This window comes from Felis catus, chromosome C2 (genome assembly GCF_018350175.1).
Source record: "Felis catus isolate Fca126 chromosome C2, F.catus_Fca126_mat1.0, whole genome shotgun sequence".
In the NCBI taxonomy this organism is placed as follows: Eukaryota; Metazoa; Chordata; class Mammalia; order Carnivora; family Felidae; genus Felis; species Felis catus.
The window spans coordinates 15,917,782-15,935,704 of record NC_058376.1 but is presented as its reverse complement, the minus strand read 5'-3'; the positions used below and the strand labels follow the sequence as shown (position 1 = coordinate 15,935,704).

The 17,923-nt window shown below is 41.2% G+C and overlaps 1 protein-coding gene across 4 annotated transcripts in view; it reads left to right on the top strand.

Annotated features, from left to right (window-relative positions):
* The first annotated feature begins 1,154 nt into the window (after nt 1-1,154).
* MAP3K7CL (MAP3K7 C-terminal like) overlaps nt 1,155-17,923 on the top strand; it is a 38,803-nt gene continuing 22,034 nt past the window's right edge. The window contains exons 1-4 of one of the 4 annotated variants that reach the window (XM_006935936.4): nt 1,155-1,533; nt 2,039-2,092; nt 3,553-3,661; nt 17,164-17,225. In XM_006935936.4, the coding sequence (XP_006935998.1) occupies nt 2,057-2,092; nt 3,553-3,661; nt 17,164-17,225 (207 nt within the window). In that variant the 5' untranslated portion in view covers nt 1,155-1,533; nt 2,039-2,056. Of the gene's footprint in view, nt 1,654-2,038; nt 2,093-3,552; nt 3,662-16,776; nt 17,016-17,163; nt 17,226-17,923 lie in introns of those variants that run through there. The other 3 variants (XM_003991488.6, XM_045036697.1, XM_019839472.3) reach the window with 3 other exon arrangements.

Genomic DNA, 17,923 nt, shown 5'->3' with positions numbered 1-17,923 from the left:
AAGTCTGCCTCGGATTCTGTGTTTCCCCCTCTCTCTGCCCCTCCCCCATTCATGCTCTGTCTCTGTCTGTCTCAAAAATAAATAAACATTTGAAAAATAAATAAACATTAAAAAATATAATGTACACGTAAGTTTTTTTTTCCATGTCTTTTTGTTTTAACTGCTCATTTCTTTTTATCACTGAATAACATTCTACTGTCTGGATGTACCACAGTTTGTCCTTTCCAAAGGATGTGTTGTTTCCTCCAAGTTCTGGCAATTATGAATAAAGCTGCCGTAGACACGCGGGTGTTAAGTTTTTGTGTGGATGGAAGTTTTCAGCGACTTTAGGTAAATACCAGGGAGTGTGATTACTGGATCATATGGTAAGAGTTCATTTAGTTTTGTAAGAAACTGCCAAATTGTCTTCCAAAGTGGCTGAGCCATTTTGCATCCTTGTCAGTACTGGGTGTTGTCAGTGTTTTGGTTTTGACCATTCTAATATGCGTGCAGTGGTAACTCATAGTTGTTTTAATTTGTAATTCTCTAATAATATATGGTGTTCGGCAGCTTCTCATTTGCTTATTTGCCATCTTTGGTGAGGTGTCTGCTCAGATCTTTTGCCCATTTTTTACATTGGGTTTATTTTCCTATTGTTTAAAGAGGTCTTCTTATATTTTGGATACTCGTTCTTTTTCTGGTACTTATTTTGCAAAGGCTGTTCTTCCCATCTATGGCTTGTCTTTGCCTCCTCTTAATACTTATTTTTCTTTAATTGTTTAACCTCAACATCACCACCCAACTCTCTCAAAGTACTACTGACCTTCAGGTTTATAGCCATTAAAAAGGTTGAACAGTTCTAACGCTCCATTCCTTCTCCCCATTGACTGGTTTGGCGGTCAAGTGCACTTGTAGATGGGATCAAGTCATCAAGCCCATCAGTGGCTCCATCTCCAACCTCACGTTCTTAACCGGGATCGTTGCTGCTATCATCTGAGAGTTAGCTTGCGGTCTGTCCAAGTTGGCTGGGTCTTGCTGAGCTGATTGGAGCTGCCGACATTTTTGCTGACTGGAGTCATGCTATCTTTGCCAGTTTGCTGGAATAGACACAGACACCGATTGGGTCACGCTGAAGACATTCCTGTCTTGTGAAGCAAGTCTGTTTGTATTTTAGGTTTGCCAGGACTAATGAATTAAAACATTTGGACTCTCCACAACTTGCTGTTTATCAATGCCTCTGACAGGAGGAGGGTTTTCTTTTGCACTTGCTTTTTCTAGAAGCATGACAACATCCTGGCTGTTGGAGAGGCAAGGAAAGGAGAGAGGGGTTGTGGAGGGAAGCGGAACAGGAGGCCCGTGGGACGCGGGGGTCTGGGGGAGAGCAGGTAGCAGTGAGCTGCCCTGACAGCTGTCACTGCTCCTCAGATTGTCAGTGGTTGCTATGCAGCAGGTGCAGCCTGCCCTCTTACTAGGTCTTCACTCCACAAAGGCAACGACTGGCCAAGGCAGCGGCTGGCCCTGGATTACACAAGTGCAGACACTCAACTAAGTGAGGTAAGGCAACAGGTGTGAAAACCGAACTAAATGCTCGGGGCACCGGCCACTGAACCAAAGCTCTGTTACAGCCGAGAGGAGGAATCAGTGGTCCATCTCCCCAGGCGGTGTGATGAAAAGGCAAGTTGCTTTAGGGGCTCTCCTGGCCGACACCGTGGGGAACTCAAAATCAACCCCACTTGGCTGTTGTCATCCTTCCTGAGGCAGACAGATGTTCTTGGTTGTGTGGAGGGGAGGGGCTCTAATGAGCTGTGTTTATCAATTTCATTGCCCGGCGCGAGAAACCTGGAGGCAAACGTTCACCTTTTGTGCTTGGTTTCTTGGTGCAGGAAAGCGTTGGGAAATGTAGCCAAAAGAGGAGTGCTTTTCATCCCTAGATGTTAGGATAAAATGGGTTGGTGATGGTATAGTGCATAACCATAAGGCTTTTTCTTTTAGCTGCAACTTTAAGGGGCTTTTTATTGTTTGTTTTGTCAAATTTGAGACAGTCTGTTCTATTCCCTAGGAACAGGTGGCTAACAAGATGGTTGATTCTAAGCAGAGGAGACTACACAGAAATGTATGTCAGAGCTAAGATAAAACAAATCCTGAGTCAAGTAACAGCAATTTCATATTACCCTTTTCTTACGTTGAATGTTTCACGTGATTACTCTTTTCTAACTTAAAACGACACGACTCGGAGTGCTTTATGGTTCACTGCTATTTGTAGTTTTAAATGAATGGGCCGAATATCATTCTAACTGGGTGATAAACAGCTGTGGGTTTTTCTCCAAAGCTGTACTAGGTGTTTAAGCTTGTTCTCTTTCCATGTACGGGGTAGGATGATTCCATATGTATGTATGTCTAAATATACGTGTGTGCGCATATAAATATACATATGCATTCGTGTCTGCTCTATAAATAAGCGTAAAAACAAAATTCACTGTCCTAGACACTATTTTTAGATATAGAAAAGTTATGGGAAAGAGTCAGAAACCTTGCTATGAGAAAATGTCCTGGTAAACATTTCCCAGAAGCTCGCTCAGGATGGCAGAAGAGATGATTTATATTTTGCCATTTTTAGAGACGTTTTCCTTAAAATATCACTCAGTTTTTTCCTTAAAATATCACTCAGTACTCATGTACTGCTTACATGACAAGGAAAGCAGAGAGTTTAGGGAAGCGTGATTAAAAATAGAAAAGTTGCACATATGTATTCAAATAATGAAGATATATGTATAACAGTATCTTTTCCTTAGTCCCATTGAACAAAAATTATCAAATATCTTGGTTAAAATGTATTTGTGCTAAGTTCTATTATTATAACAAGGAAATATTCATGCATTTTTGCCCATCCTAACTCATCTGTAGGATGTTTTCCCATTCATTCTATCTTTATTAATTAAATGATAATTTAACACGTACATCAGTAGAATGTTTTTAAGTTCTGTCTTTTGCTTGTATCATACGTTGTTAAGATGTACAATCTGAGAAGTGTTTCATATATTTACATGTAGTTAATTAGATATTCAAAGCCCATAATGTTCATAATATAACCGTAAGATATTTAACAATAGTCTTGGTGTTCTTGAAATGGTTCCGTGATACTCATCCTTTACCACTCAATAATTCAGGTCCAATTTAGGCATTTGAGTGTGAAAAGCTAATCTAATATGAGGCTGTCTGATGCCCTCTTAGGACTTCTTCATCCCCCTCAATCAAAATAAAACATTATATCAGACCTTGAAGGGCTAGGGTTGGACCGGTCAGTGTGAAGGGATACTAAAAAAGCGAGGTGGGTGGAGATTTTGCTCTATCTTGTATATTTTATTCTAGGTGTGTATTTCCAAAACAATTCTTCTATAAGCCAGAAAAAGAATTTTACATGGGACAGGTGAATACTTTCCATGCAGGGGAGGAAAGCTAGGGACTAGGAGTATCTTCAAAATAAGACAGTAATGCTTACTAACTTTCCAAGGTCCTCTGAATATTTGAAGGACGACTTGGGTAAATGACAATGGCTCTCTTTTGTCCTTACAGCTGGAAGACCCAGGGGAAGGCCAAGGCTCAGGTGCCCACATGATCAGCACAGCCAGGGTACCTGCAGATAAGCCAGTACGCATCGCCTTCAGCCTCGATAATGCCTCAGGTACGCTCTGCCCCCAGGGAAAGGGTCACCTCTTAACCATCATCTTTTCCTGTTCCACAAAGGGTGTTTAAACATGCATGCCTGGCATGACCTAATGATGGGGCGTGTGATTTTTTCATCATGTCTTGTTCGAGTGTGGCCTCCAGAAATGCCTCTGGTGATGCTTCCCCCATTTCCAATCCTCTGGTTGTTTTAGCACATTCCTTCTTCCTTTTTACTTTCCCCACTTTCTTTTATTATCAAATACATAGAGCTATAACCACTTCTAACGATTCCAACGTATGTCATTGTTGAAACTGTGTGAGGAAACATTTATAGAAGGGCTGGCAGTTGGTTAGGTAATATAAAAATATCACTGTCCTGGTTCCAGCAGCATTTCCTGGAGCCCAAGTTCCAAATGCTGGTTTCCCACTGGTGCTCCCCCACTTCCGGCTGAATCAACAGATTTCAGCCAGAGGGATGAATGGGACAGGTGAGACAGACCCTCTCGAAACAGTAAGGTCTGAGGTGAGGCTGCCATACTTAGAGCCCTTTGTCATGGCTCCCCTCAGTGGCTTCTTAACACACATACTGAATTACACCACCTATGATGGAGACCTCAGGTGGTGTGAGGTCACAGACGTGAGGAAGGGAATGCTTGGATCTCTTTCACTGGCATAAGCCTTCTCAGTCTGTCATCTGTTAAAATCACGTAATCATGTGCTCAAACAACATTAGCATTTATACCTTGGGTCTTTTGAGGGCTGATTCTGTTAATCAATCAATCAATCAATCAATCATCTATTCTTCTTCCTACAGTGCCACTGTAGGAGTAATATTTTAAAACGTAATAATTGGAAAGGACCAAGTTTATCCCTAAAAGAATGCAAAGTAAGGATCTGGGCTCTCTGAAGTCTGACATTACACAGCCAGTTACTATATCAAGTAATTATGGTGGTAGGACATGTGGCTCCGTTTTCCTGGACTGTGCAGCCCCCCATGGAGGATATGTTCCAGAGTAAGGAGAAGTGAAGCCTTGACTCTTCATCATCTGTTCTTTTGACCCTCTTCCCATGGTCTGCTGTTGTCCTATATCTCCACTCAGGGGTTGCCTTCAAGCGCAGGGGTAAAGGGAAATTCTCCCAATAGGCAAACCACTCTATCCCAACAAAGAAATGATAGTTAACATTAATTGCGTTCCTCTTTTGTATTAGGCATTCACATATATTATTTCGAATCTTTAGAATAACCATGCAACAGGGGCGCTTGGATGGCTCAGTCGGTTGAGCGTCTGACTTCGGCTCAGGTCACGATCTCACAGTTTGTGAGTTTGAGCCCTGCATCGGGCTCTGTGCTGACAGCTCAGAGCCTGGGGCCTGCTTTGAATTCTGTGTCTCCCTCTCTCTGCTCCTCCCCTGCTGATGCTCTGTCTCTCTCTCTCCTTCAAAAAAAATAAAAACATTAAAAAAAAAATAAAATAACCATGCAACATAGGGGTGGCTGGCTGGCTGAATCAGTAGAGCACAGGACTCTTGATATGGGGGTTATGAGTTCGAGCCCCACTTTTGGTATAGAGATTTATTTATTTATTTATTCCTCAAATAAATAAATAAATCTTAAAAAAAAATAACCATGCAATGTAGGCATTAGAATTGCCAATTTACAGAAAGAGAACTTGAGGTCCAGAGACCACACTGTTAGTAGGTAACAGAGTTCTGATTTAAACTCAGGTCTCTAGATTTATGAATCTGAACTCTATTTTATATCACTTCTCTGAAAAGGAAAAGAAAAGTCCCTCCTGCTTTTATGCATTTCATAAGTGCAAGGTTTTGAGGAATAATTCATGCTTGAGTGGCTAGCTCTCAAGACAGGTACGTGTAAGCCCCCAAATCCAGGGAGAAAGAAGTATAATTTTCTTCCCTGTGACTGTGTCCCAGAACAAGTCTTATTATAGTCAACAGCCTTACAAAGAAAATTTTAGTGTATAAACTTGTTTATTCCAAGCAATATTATTGTATGATAATTTTGGACGAGACAAATAAATGTACCATTTCCTTATCTTTATTTTAACAGAATTTAATTTCTGTACAGAAAAGAGCCATGGAGAGATGGATCTTGATATTTGGGCCGTGTGAATAGACTCTTCCTTGAAGTACAAGACATACAGCTTGTAATTAATTTGCCACCATCCCTTTATTGGCCCCTGACTGGGAGCTCTTGCATGTTTTGTATCAGTCAATTTAGATTGATCTGTTCCGGTCTTTCAAATGTCCCAGGAATGCCCACTTTTGAAATTCATGTTTTTTTTTTTTTTTTTGAGATGGTAGCTTCAAAAAGGGGTTGTCATTTATTTCCAGTAGTGCCACAAAAAGATGCTTAGGAAGATTTATAAAGAAATTGCTAAAATTAAAATTTTTTTCTCCTTATGATCTATGTGTCCTCGTATCTCTAAAAAGGCATCCAACTAGAGAATCCAGGACAGGAATGGGTTTCTGTGTTTCTCAGCTTTTCTCAGAATAATCATCTGAGAGCCCTCATCAAAAATACATGTTCCCAGGCCCTAGTCCTGCATATTCGCATTTATGCAGTAGGTATAGATGGAGGCCCAGGAATCTGTATTTTTGCATGCACATGAACTTGTGAGTGTACAGAAAGATGCTTTGCAGATATTTGGAGACACTCCCTCTGAATTCTTGAAGAAGGAGCATGTGGAGTGTCACAGTGAGTAACACTTGCCGTCACACACACTGTGCATGCCTTTTGAATTCCAGTGCATTCTAGACCACACATTTAGGGGGAAATAAAGGAAAACATCCTAGACTTCCATTGTAAATGGGGGAGCTAAGGTGGAATTTTGGGAAGCATCTCCATATTCATGGATTTATTGCTGAGGGGTATGCAGAGTCCATGAGAAAAGAGACATCTTTGCCTGTTAATATTAATTTATTCATTCTTGGGTGCCTAATACAGTTATATTAAGTTATATTAAACTTCTTGCATGTTTTTGTATATTTTGCACATTTTTCTGAGATGTCTTGGTGTAGAGGTTTGTCCTTAACCTCTGGAGTCTTTGGACTCCAGGCTAAGGCTTTGGAGTCAGGAAGATGTGGTTTCTAGACCTGTCTCCATCACTATTTCTTTGATCTTGGTGAAGTCACTCAATTTTGCTCTACTTCAGTTTCCCACAAGGGGTATATAGTGATAGTTCACACATTTATTGTAAGAATTAAATCACACTATATAGGTAAAACATTTAGCATAGTGCTTGATACAAATTATGTACTCAACTGGTCCATGTATCTATGATAATTGATTCTGGAGTATTAAGGAAAATATAAACCACTTAAGCAATTTTATGTCCCACCTATATCTCCCACATCTACTTAATGTCAAGGTAGGGGCATAAATGACCTGAGATTATTTAGGGACTAGTTATCCAATTGGTGGATTGTGGGTATCCCTGCCTCTCCTTTTATCAATGAGCTGAACTTAGTTTCTGTGCTTCCAGCAACCTTCCAAAGGTGGGTGAGATGTGCAAAAGAGGAGTGTTGCATGATCCTTCCTATGGGTTTCATAAGGCAAAGAGATTTGGGGAAAAATCCGTGTCACCAAGAGCAGATGAGAACAGCTTCTTGGGAGATGTGATAGTCTGCCAGGTCTTGAAGATGGGTAGGGTATTGAAAAGCAGTGTAGCATTTCTGGGTACCAGGTACAAAAAAATGGGGGCGACACAACTTTTAACAATTCTTCTTTTTCCTGCCAAACAGAAAAGCTGAGCAAAACCTAAGAGTCAGGAAGAGCATGATATACTCAAGAAATAGTAAAATTCTTGTCAACTGGAGCAGAAGTCTGAATGGAAGGAGAGTAGCATACCATTTAAATGAACCCTGCTTTGAGCCTTACATTGAATATCTGTTTACACAGCCATAGATTAAAGCTAACAATATAATCCTGAAAGTTCAACAACACAGTTTGCATTTGATCAGAAACAATCAAGTGTCAAAAGTTCTTGAGCAAGGGAGTGATAGGATGAAAATGGTAAATGTTCCATTGGTGGCATAGTCTGGAATATGTAGAGATGAAAAAATAGATGAAGCTTTTTAGAATGGTACAGATACTGGGTACCTGGATCAGGTAACAGAATGAGATGACTGAATTCAGAGAACACTATGAAGGAAGAGTTGAAAGGACTTGGTGAGAGAGGGAGGCAAACCATAAAAGACTCTTAGATACAGAGAACAACCTGAGGGCTGCCGGAGGGGTGTTGGGTGGGGAATGGGCTAAATGGGTGATGGGCATTAAAGAAGGCACTTGTTGGGATGAGCACTGGGTGTTATATGTAAGTGATGAATCACTAAATTCTACTCCTGAAACCATTATTACACTGTATGTTAATTAACCTGGATTTAAATAAAATTAGAAAACTAAAAAAAAAAAAAGAAAATGGTGGAACTGGGACTCAAACCAAGGTCTCTTTGACACTGATATCCTTTAAACAATACCTCATTGCCCTTGGTGGGCTAGAAGCAATTTATTAATCCATCTCCTTTTGGATAAGTTGCATCCAGTACTTGATTGGAAAGAAAGGGTTATAAATGTAAATTTTTCTATCTCTAACAAAGTGTGCATGATCTTGCTTAAACCAGTCTTATGCTATGTAGCAAGAAATTGCTAAAGGACGGGGTACTGGTAAAGCTTAATTCCAAGAAATTCTACAATTGCTTTAAAAAAAAAAAAAGGACTTGGTGACAGACTGGCCCTGGTAGATGGGGAGTTTATCATTGTTTATTGATAGCAGAATGAGGCACAACAATCCAAATAGACCCTGGACCTCCAGGAACTTAAATAAAGGAAGCACGTTTTTAGGGGAACAAAAGCCCTTTAAAATACAATCACCTCTTCTAGCTTATCATCAGAACCCTTTGTTGATTAACACTTAGCTAACCATAATCTTGGAGGCATCAGTGAGTGTCTTTAATAAACTAATGATCTGATTGACATTACTTCCCAACTGGGAATTCCAAAGAGTTAACTTTCTAAATTGGGACATTCATGGAGTTAGTTTTCCCAATAGAAAATATGCAGAAGAGAAACATGAATCCCATCTCTTGGGTTATTAGAGAGTCACTGGCCCTTCTCCAATTGGAGAGAATTTAGAGTTGGACTGACATGAGGATTTCATGCTCATTACTTGAGAGTTTTCTTTATTTCAGTCAAGCTATGAAATCTGGTACACTCAAGCATGGATTTAGACCTTGACTTTGGGGTTCTTTTTGTTGTTGTTGTTATTTTTTATTTAGAAAGTGTCAAGGAGACTAGTATCAGCCCAAGATGGTAGCTTTCAACATTTTGTTTTTAAAAAATTCTTTCAAGCGAGGCACCTGGGTGGCTCAGTTGGTTAAATCATCCGACTTTGGCTGAGGTCATGGGTTCCAGTGGTCTGTGAGTTTGAGCCGCACGTCAGGCTCTGTGCTGACAACAACAGAGCCTGGAACCTGCTTCAGATTCTGTGTCTCCCTCTCTCTCTCTCCTTCCCCCGCTCACAGTCTGTCTCTTTGTCTCTCTCCCTCTCTCAAAAAAAAAATTAAAAAAAATAAAAACTAAATAATTCTTTCAAGGTATCAGAAGTTTTCCTATCTGGATATAAATTAATCAGATGACATTTAGTTGAAAAAGCACAAGGCCCATCCTGTTGGTTTAAGTAACACTATTCTCGCATATCAGGGTGTTTGTATGGAGCTGCTGAAATAGCTCCCATGCATCTAATTTAACCGTGTGACTGTCTAGTGTGCACGTGCACAATTGGTTCTCAGCAAAATTGTGAGGCAGGGAAGTGTCTGTTGTCATTGTTGCTTTCCTTCAACTTTTTCTATATGTGATACCTTTGGGTAGTATTTCCCTCTCCCTCCTCGGGCCCTAATGTTTCCCGTATTCTCTTTGCTCCCTGCTCTCAGTCCTTGTTCAATGGAAAGACTCCGGAAAACCTCATTCACACTAAGCATTAAATGAATATTGAGGTTAACTTTTTAAAAACAATCTCTCTCACGGTGTTGCTGTTGTTCTTGTTGTTGTCGTTGTCGTTGTTTTGTCATCTCCACAGGGGAGTCGGTAGGAAGTCAAGGATTTGCCTCCAGTTATGCCCAGCATGGACAGCACAGTGGGAGGGGGAGGTAATTGATTCCAAAGTCTAGTCAAGATGTTGCCTGGAACAGTGGTTCTCAAATGCTGCTTTGCAGACCTGGTCTGGCTTTGACGAAGTTTTCACTTGTCTGATGTGAAACAAAAGAAATAAGGGCATGGAATCCCCCTGGAGTTTTGCCAGCCAATGAGGTGAGGATGGCCTTTGGGAAAATAGTGGCTGGGAGAGACTTTTTGAGCTCTTTCAAGTCACCGTTCCCGACTCTGACCTGACCTCCAAAGCTGCCTCCACACGCCGCGACAGCGAGCAGTTGAAAATCCCTCATAGGTTGGTGGCAGTGGGGGTCTCCTGTATTTACATCTTTTACAAAGCACAGAGGTGAGAACCACGGTAGAAACTTTATCATCAAATACTATAAAGTCAACAATACAGTATCTCTAATCATTTTGAGTTTGTTATTCTTTTTTTTTTTTTTAATTTTTTTTCAACGTTTTTTATTTATTTTTGGGACAGAGAGAGACAGAGCATGAACGGGGGAGGGGCAGAGAGAGAGGGAGACACAGAATCGGAAACAGGCTCCAGGCTCTGAGCCATCAGCCCAGAGCCCGACGCGGGGCTCGAACTCACGGACCGCGAGATCGTGACCTGGCTGAAGTCGGACGCTTAACCGACTGCGCCACCCAGGCGCCCCTTGAGTTTGTTATTCTGATATCTGATGAAGGTTCTTTGAGATACAGTTGGATTTACTGGTTGGTATCTGTCCCTTGAGGCCACAAAGACCAGAAGGGAAATCGGTGTTTATTGAGTACGTAAATGCTTCTACTTGTATCATCTCATCAATTTAGACTGGCAACAACTCTGTGGGGAGATGCTATTCGACCCATTTTACAGATGTGGACCATTGATTGGCAAAGGGAGGCTAAGTAACTTGCCTCAAATCAAGCAGTTAATAAACAGTAGGAAGGGATTCAAAGACAGGCCCTTGGGGCTGTTTTTCCTTTATTACCCATTTGGAGGCAGGGTCCATGTAATGAGAGACAAGCATGATTGTTTCTGAAAGCAAAGAACTTCCTCAGTAGTCATAGGAAATGATGGAGAAAAATTAGTTCTGATTTGCTTTTATAGAGTGGGAAAGAAGAAAAGTTGAGTTAAGTTTTATTTGGTGGTGTGCTGAATATACTTCCAACATATTCTTTTTGAAGCCAATGTTTCTTATAAGCTAAATAAGTAAAAATATTCTTATAAAAGAATAAATTGATGAGCTACAATAATAGTGGCTAGATGAATGTTTCTAAGAAACATCAAACCTGTCTTTAAGCTGAATCAGATCTCTCTGTGTGGGGAAATATCATTCAGGCTATTTGATGTGTGATCCTGTTTGCCTCATTATTACAGGTACTGGTTGAGGCGATGTGACGATTACTATTAATTACAAAGCATTGGCAATCTGCTAGATATACCAAATCACTGCCTGCATCCATATCCATATCTGTACTTTTAATTTTATGGGTCCTGAAAAATCTAATGTGTATTAAATTTTCACATATCTAATGTTTTTTTTTAATGTGTATTCATTTTTGAGACAGAGAGAGACAGAGCATGAATAAGGGAAGTTTCAAAGAGAGAGGGAGACACAGAATCTGAAACAGGCTCCAGGCTCTGAGCTGTCAGTACAGAGCCCAACGCGGGGCTCGAACTCACGGACCGCGAGATCATGACCTGAGCCAAAGTCGGATGCCCAACCGACTGAGCCACCCAGGCGCCCCTCACATCACTAATGTTTAACAAGCAGGAAGCAAAGTTTCAAAAAGCTTTTGAGATGTCTCCAAATAATGTGGTTCTCTAACAAGAACCAAGGTATACAGGCTTTTTTAAAAAAAGTTTTTCGATACATTAGTAATGCGAGTTGGCAGCCTTATATCACTTATTTCTAAAAATAAAATATGAATCTCGATTTAGATTTAAAATGAAAGTACTTAAAGAACTTTCATGCCTAATTTTTTTTACTGATATTTCATATAGAAAGTGTTTGCTTTGATGGGGAAGTAAAAGAGAAACATTTCTTAAATTCTGAGTTAAATGAAGAAGGAAAACCCATGAGACATGAGGTTGTGGCTGCACTAGGGAAATCTCTCTTAACTGGCATGGGGATAACTAAGTAATCAGAAGCAATGATTCTCACTCTGCCTACTGTCTGTATTATTCAGATGAGGAACAATACCTTCAATGCCCACCATCATACACATATGCACATATTCACATACAGGTGCCTTGTCCCCCATTACCCCTTTGGTTGGGTTTATGGTGAAAGGAACGGAGAAAGTGAACCCAGTTTTATTAAGCATTTATTATCATTACTGATTATTTCCTAGGTGTCAGGCTTCAGGCTAAATGAATTGACATGTGCATTCCTTTACTAATAACAAGTTTTTGAGGCAGGGAATATCATGCCCATTTTGCAGAGAAGAAACTACGTCTCAAAGAGATTATGTGGGTTGTTCATATCAAAAGGTGGCTGACTTGAGCCCTACAGAGGCTTGCATTGACCCTCTTTGCCTTTAGTGGTTAGGAGCCTTCCCAGGCAAATGGTTCCAGGAAAATTTTTGCATGAGCCTTGGCACATGTACCCATTGCCCAAACTCATTTGCCTCTTAAGTGTGCGTTTGTTCCTGAAGGATGATCTCCAGGACACTCACGGGCAGGATAGCTACACAATTTGCAGAGACATAGTGCAAAAAGTGCAGGGCTACTTGTTCAAAAATGATTAAGAATTTCAAGTATTATGGATAGAATATTAAACCAGGAGCAGGGTCCACCAGAGGGAAGGGCTCTGTGTGTCTGCACAGACACATGCCCATGGAGCCGGCTCTGACTGCAGAGAATGCAGTCAGATGGAATGGATTCTGGACAAGGCTGACTCTTGGGTTTCTGGTTGGGGAGCAGAGTGGGGCTTGGAAGTGTCCTCTGAGGGTGGCTTATCTCTGTTCTGAGGGCTCCTCTGTGTGGAAATCTAGATTCTTCCTACCAAGGATCTGCCTCCAATTATGCCCAGGATGGAGAGCACAGTGGGGGGGGGGGGGAGGGGGGGGAGGTAACTGATTCCAAAGTCCAGTCAAGATTTTGCCTGGAACAGTGGTTCTCAAATGCTGCTTTGTAAACCTGGTCTGGTTTGACGAAGTTTTCACTTCTCTGATGTAAAACAAAAGAAATAAGGACATGGCATGAAGTGTTTCGGTGTGTGTTTGCTTTTGTCTCTAAAGCTAAATTTATCCAATATAATGGACACTCTTCTACGATCATTTTTGTCTTCAGATTTGGGGACTAACGTGTTCTCTCTGTCATAAAGAGAAGCTAATGATAGGTAGTTATTTTGACTCATCTTCACTCGCCGAATAAAAAGGTGGACACTCTAAGGCGTGATTCCAAATGTTTTGAGGAACATTTCACTGTTGCATGAAGTACAAAAGTCTGGGAGCCCATGGACCAGAAAGTGAAGAAAAGCAGAGTAGTATAGAGAAGAGCCCCAGGCTGTGAGTCACCCCTTAATCTTAGGAGACTCCTTTCTTTTGTTGGGGCCCTTATCCTTTGCTCTACACTGAGTCCTGGAGCACGACAGCTTAGCCCCATTCTCCAAAAACTCTGACCCCATGGCCTCTCATTGCTAAATAACAGTGAGGATTTGGACTTACAGTGCCACTTGGTCCCATGTATCTTATTCATGGAGAAACACAGAGCGGACAACTTAAAGAAATCTGAAACAGAATAACCTCAAAGGCAACTCAACAGCTGTTCGATAGATGCTGAGGCGAGCCCATAATAAAATGTACTATGGCATGTCATAATGGTTGGAATACCAGTAAGAAAGTTCTATCTTAAGTTCCATTGACTTAGTCTCATTGTGTTTGCAAAACAGGCAGTGAACATCTGCTTATCAAAAAAAAAAAAAAATCCCTTTAGATTCCTTCCCTTATATTTTATTCTTTCAAAGTTCCTTAGGATACATTTTACTTCGTCCATTAAGCCCACTGTGGCATTTTGAAAATGAGTTATTTTTTTAAATAATAACACGTTAAAGATTATGATAAAATGATTTGCCAATTTAGCCTACAGCCTTAGTTGCTGCCCCGCCCATAACAAGCATTCAATCACTATTTGGTAAACAAATATATTTTAATAAAAGTATACTTGCATTTTGATTTTGTCACATTATAAGCATGACTAGTAAACTGCTTTCCTTTAAAAAAAAAACAAAAACAAAAACAAAAACACAAGCCAAACTTGCCAGAGAGAGGGTCTCTTGCATACCTACTGCACCATCTACTTTGTTCTTCTGGAATCGTCAAAACAAACTTAACTGCTCTCAGGAACTCTGATCCAATATCACTGTCAAAATGTTTTACAACGATTTGGCCAAATGTTTGTGGAACAGCTGTGCTACTAGTCTGCCTGAGTCATTTTCCTTCTTTCCTTTTGGCCCAATCCTGTGATTCATCATTCTGCTTTTAGAATATTTGCCTATTTTTAAAACCAGTCAAAGAAGGCAGCCACTGTTTGAAAGTAAACACACCACGCATCAACTCAGGGCAGCTATGCAAGCAGCTTCACAAGCCCTGAAATTTCTGGCTGCAAGGGTGCTAGCTAAACCAGATGGCATCAGGCAGTGGAATACAGGACCGACTTTCAGACTTGGTTGTCTCCTTACATCTGTCTTTGGTTTTCTTATTTCCGTTGCCATTTCCTGCTTGAATTAATCCAACTTGAACCCGTTGTTTAACAAAAGTCTTATTTTTATTCTGCTCGTCGTTACGACGTCCATTACATGTTTCTATGCCAATTAATTAGACTTTGTTTTCAAACTCAAGAAATCCAGTCTGAAACGTTATCTGCAAAATTATCAGCATGGTTACATAGAAGCGCCATGGTTTAACTATAGATAATGACATAGATTTCTATAATACACTTTATTAATTCTGGGTCAGACCAGTATTTGCTATTTACTTGACCGTAGTAAAGCAATTGAATAGCTTTCTTCTTTTTTATGATTGAGCAGGAAGGAGTGTGACTTCACATGGAGGAAGGTGGATTAAATCCAAGGAGCCTTGAGCTCCATTCCTGGCTGTCTTTTGGAATTCTAGAAGGCACTGTCTATTCTGGTACTTTATAGAAGTGGTTTCTCCTTCTAACGAGTGCCTGTTCATCTATGATTATTAGATGCCAAAGTATAATATGTTCCCATTGACCTGTGCCAAATTGCCCTGGCCTTGAACTCAATGCACTGACATAATCAAGATGTCTGGGTCTGGGTTATTGATATTTCATTGAAGTAAATTTAAGTGAACCTTAGACCAAAATCAGTTTTAGAAACTATAGGTTTTATTATGAAGGCTACCTGTAAAGGATCCATAGCAACAAGTGAATATTTCTGTCTTTTGTCCAATGCTTTTCAGATGAAGGGGTGTATTTAAAAAGCCACAGTATTTGTCAGAAGTCATTCTGAGTAGGAAGAGAGTGCTCAAAAGGGCCTGAGGATTGGGTGTCCTCTTGATTCAATCCTCTAGGCTGCAGCAAGGGTCTTGGGAGCATTTCTCCATTTCTACTTCCTCTGGGAAGCTGAATAGTGTTAAATGGGAGTATTATTATACTACGCTTGGCTAAAATATACCAGAGGCTGTTAACTGCTGTGACCCTTGAGGTGTTTGGCAGAGGCAAATACTGTCCTTGTTTGAATTATCTTTCTGGTAATTCTCTTTGATGCCTTCAAAGAACTGTAATGCCTGGAAGCCAGGAGCTTCATTTTGCTCTGGACTATGTTATCAGAGAGTAGGGAGAGAAGACTTGTTTCTGCATTGGGTATGGCCCATATCACTTGCTCTTGTTCAAACAGAACATCACATTTTGGGACACCTGGGTGGCTCAGTCGGTTAAGTGTCTGACTCTTGATATCACCTCAGGTCATGATCTCACAGTTCATGAGTTCAAGCCCCGCGTCGGGCTCTGTGCTGATAGCTCGGAGCCTTCTTGGGATTCTCTCTCTCCCTCTCTCTCTGCCCTTCCCCCCCCCCAAAAGAAACATTGAAAAAAAAACCCAAAATAACAAATAGAACGTCACATTTTTATAAACAAATTTGGTTATGGTAGTGAGATTATAAAAGCCATGATATTTCCTTTCTTCATTATAATTTAAAACAGATTTGGCTTTTAAACTATTCTTTTTAATGTTTATTTTTGAGAGAGAGAGAGAGAGGCAGAGCATGAGAGGGGGAGGGGCAGAGAGAGAGAGAATGAGAGAGAGAGAGAGAGAGAGAGAGAGAGAGAGAGAGAGAGAGACAGAATCCGAAGCAGGCTCCAGGCTCTGAGCTGTCAGCACAGAGCCCGATGCGGGGCTCCAACTCACAAACTGTGAAATCATGATCTGAGCTGAAGTCGGACACTTAACTGACTGAGCCACCCAGGTGCCCTGATTTTTAAACTATTCTTAGTCTATGTTTCATTTTATTCTCATAGTCAGCTGCCCTGGGATAGGTGTTGTCAACATGGAGGGGATGGGAAATGAATGGCCCCACAGAGCCAGAGTCTGCCTGGAGACATGAGGTCCTGCTGACAAGGGACTGTCCTCAGGTGGCACGGCAGGGTCAGCAGTGTGTCCTTGAGGAGATTTGGGGCTGATTTGATTATTTGAGGCCAAACTCCTCTCAGGTTTCCTCTGATGCTTCTGAGACCATCTTTTGATCCGGCAACATCTGCCTATTGTCAGACAGTCAGTTTAAGGCAGCTGAGGACAGAGCGGCCATGGCTCTCTTCGCTCACGCTCTCCCACATCCAGGCAGTGATCTGGGCCTCAGATGGGGACCACCACCTGGTGTGTTGAGAAGAAACGCTCTGACGGGGTTGCCGCCTGTTATCAACTGTAACCCAGAACGAGGCTCTGCTTAACTGCCTGGTGGTGGTGGCTTGTGGTAAAGACATCAAAGCTTGCCACCTCACAGAAGAACTTCTATTTTTCACTAACACGTTCTTCTGTCCCATTGAGGTTGTCTTGGTCGCCTCATTAGCACCTTGTTAAAGCACTTTCCGCCATACCATGTAATCTGGCTTTGGCCAACATGAGAATACTGAAGGACAAACAATACTTCTTAATTGTAGAGCTACCAGACTGAACATTTGAGGATTCTGGGATTTGTTTGCAAAATGTTGGTCAGGCCAACTATGCTCTCCGTGGTTCTGTTTGTACCAAAGGTGAGCAAAATTGTCTTCTGTCCTCTATCTGTCCCCACCGGAAGTGATGAAAATATACATCACACGAGTCTAAAGATGGTAAGAGCGGAACATCGCCTGTGAGAGAAAGAGCTCTATAGTGAAGAATCATTTTATTTTCATGTTCTAGATGATACACCTCCTGAAGACTCCATTCCTCTGGTCTTTCCAGAATTAGACCAGCAGCTACAGGTAAGGATATTTCCAGAGTCTTTCTTTTTTCCTCCTTACTTTCACAAATTATAGTGAATGGAGAAATGGCGTAATTGAGAAAAGACTGACTTAGAGACAGAGCGGGGAGCTTTCAAGTCATGAAGCCTTGCATTTCTAGAGCTCCAAAGTCTAAGTGAAATATCAGTGAAAGCAAGCTTCTAAAGAGCTTTAGGAGTTCTGGAGCCTGGGAACAGGGCTTGTACCTACTCTCCTTTGCTGAGGATGTCCCTGTGCCATTGCAGTGATGACCCATTTCGAATTGGTGATTTAGTGGTAAACTGTGCAGATGTTACTTGTTATGGGGCAGGGGGTGGGGAAGACTTCAGAATAACCTTCCTTTGTCTCCTCCACCCCAACCCTTCTCCACTCTTCTGACAACCTTTTTTAAAAATTTTTTTCTTTAACATTTATTCATTCTTGTGACACAGAGAGAGACAGAGTGCAAGCAGGCGAGGGACAGAGAGAGAGGGAGACACAGAACCTGAAGCAGGCTCCAGGTTCTGAGCTGTCAGCACAGGGTCTGATGCAGGGCTCAGGAACTGTGAGATCATGACCTGAGCCGAAGTCAGACGCTTAACGGACTGAGCCACCCAGGTGCCCCTGACAACTTTTAATAAAATATAATTGTTTTAAGTTAAACATTCTGAAAACTGTCTGGTTTGATCCATGGGAAAAAT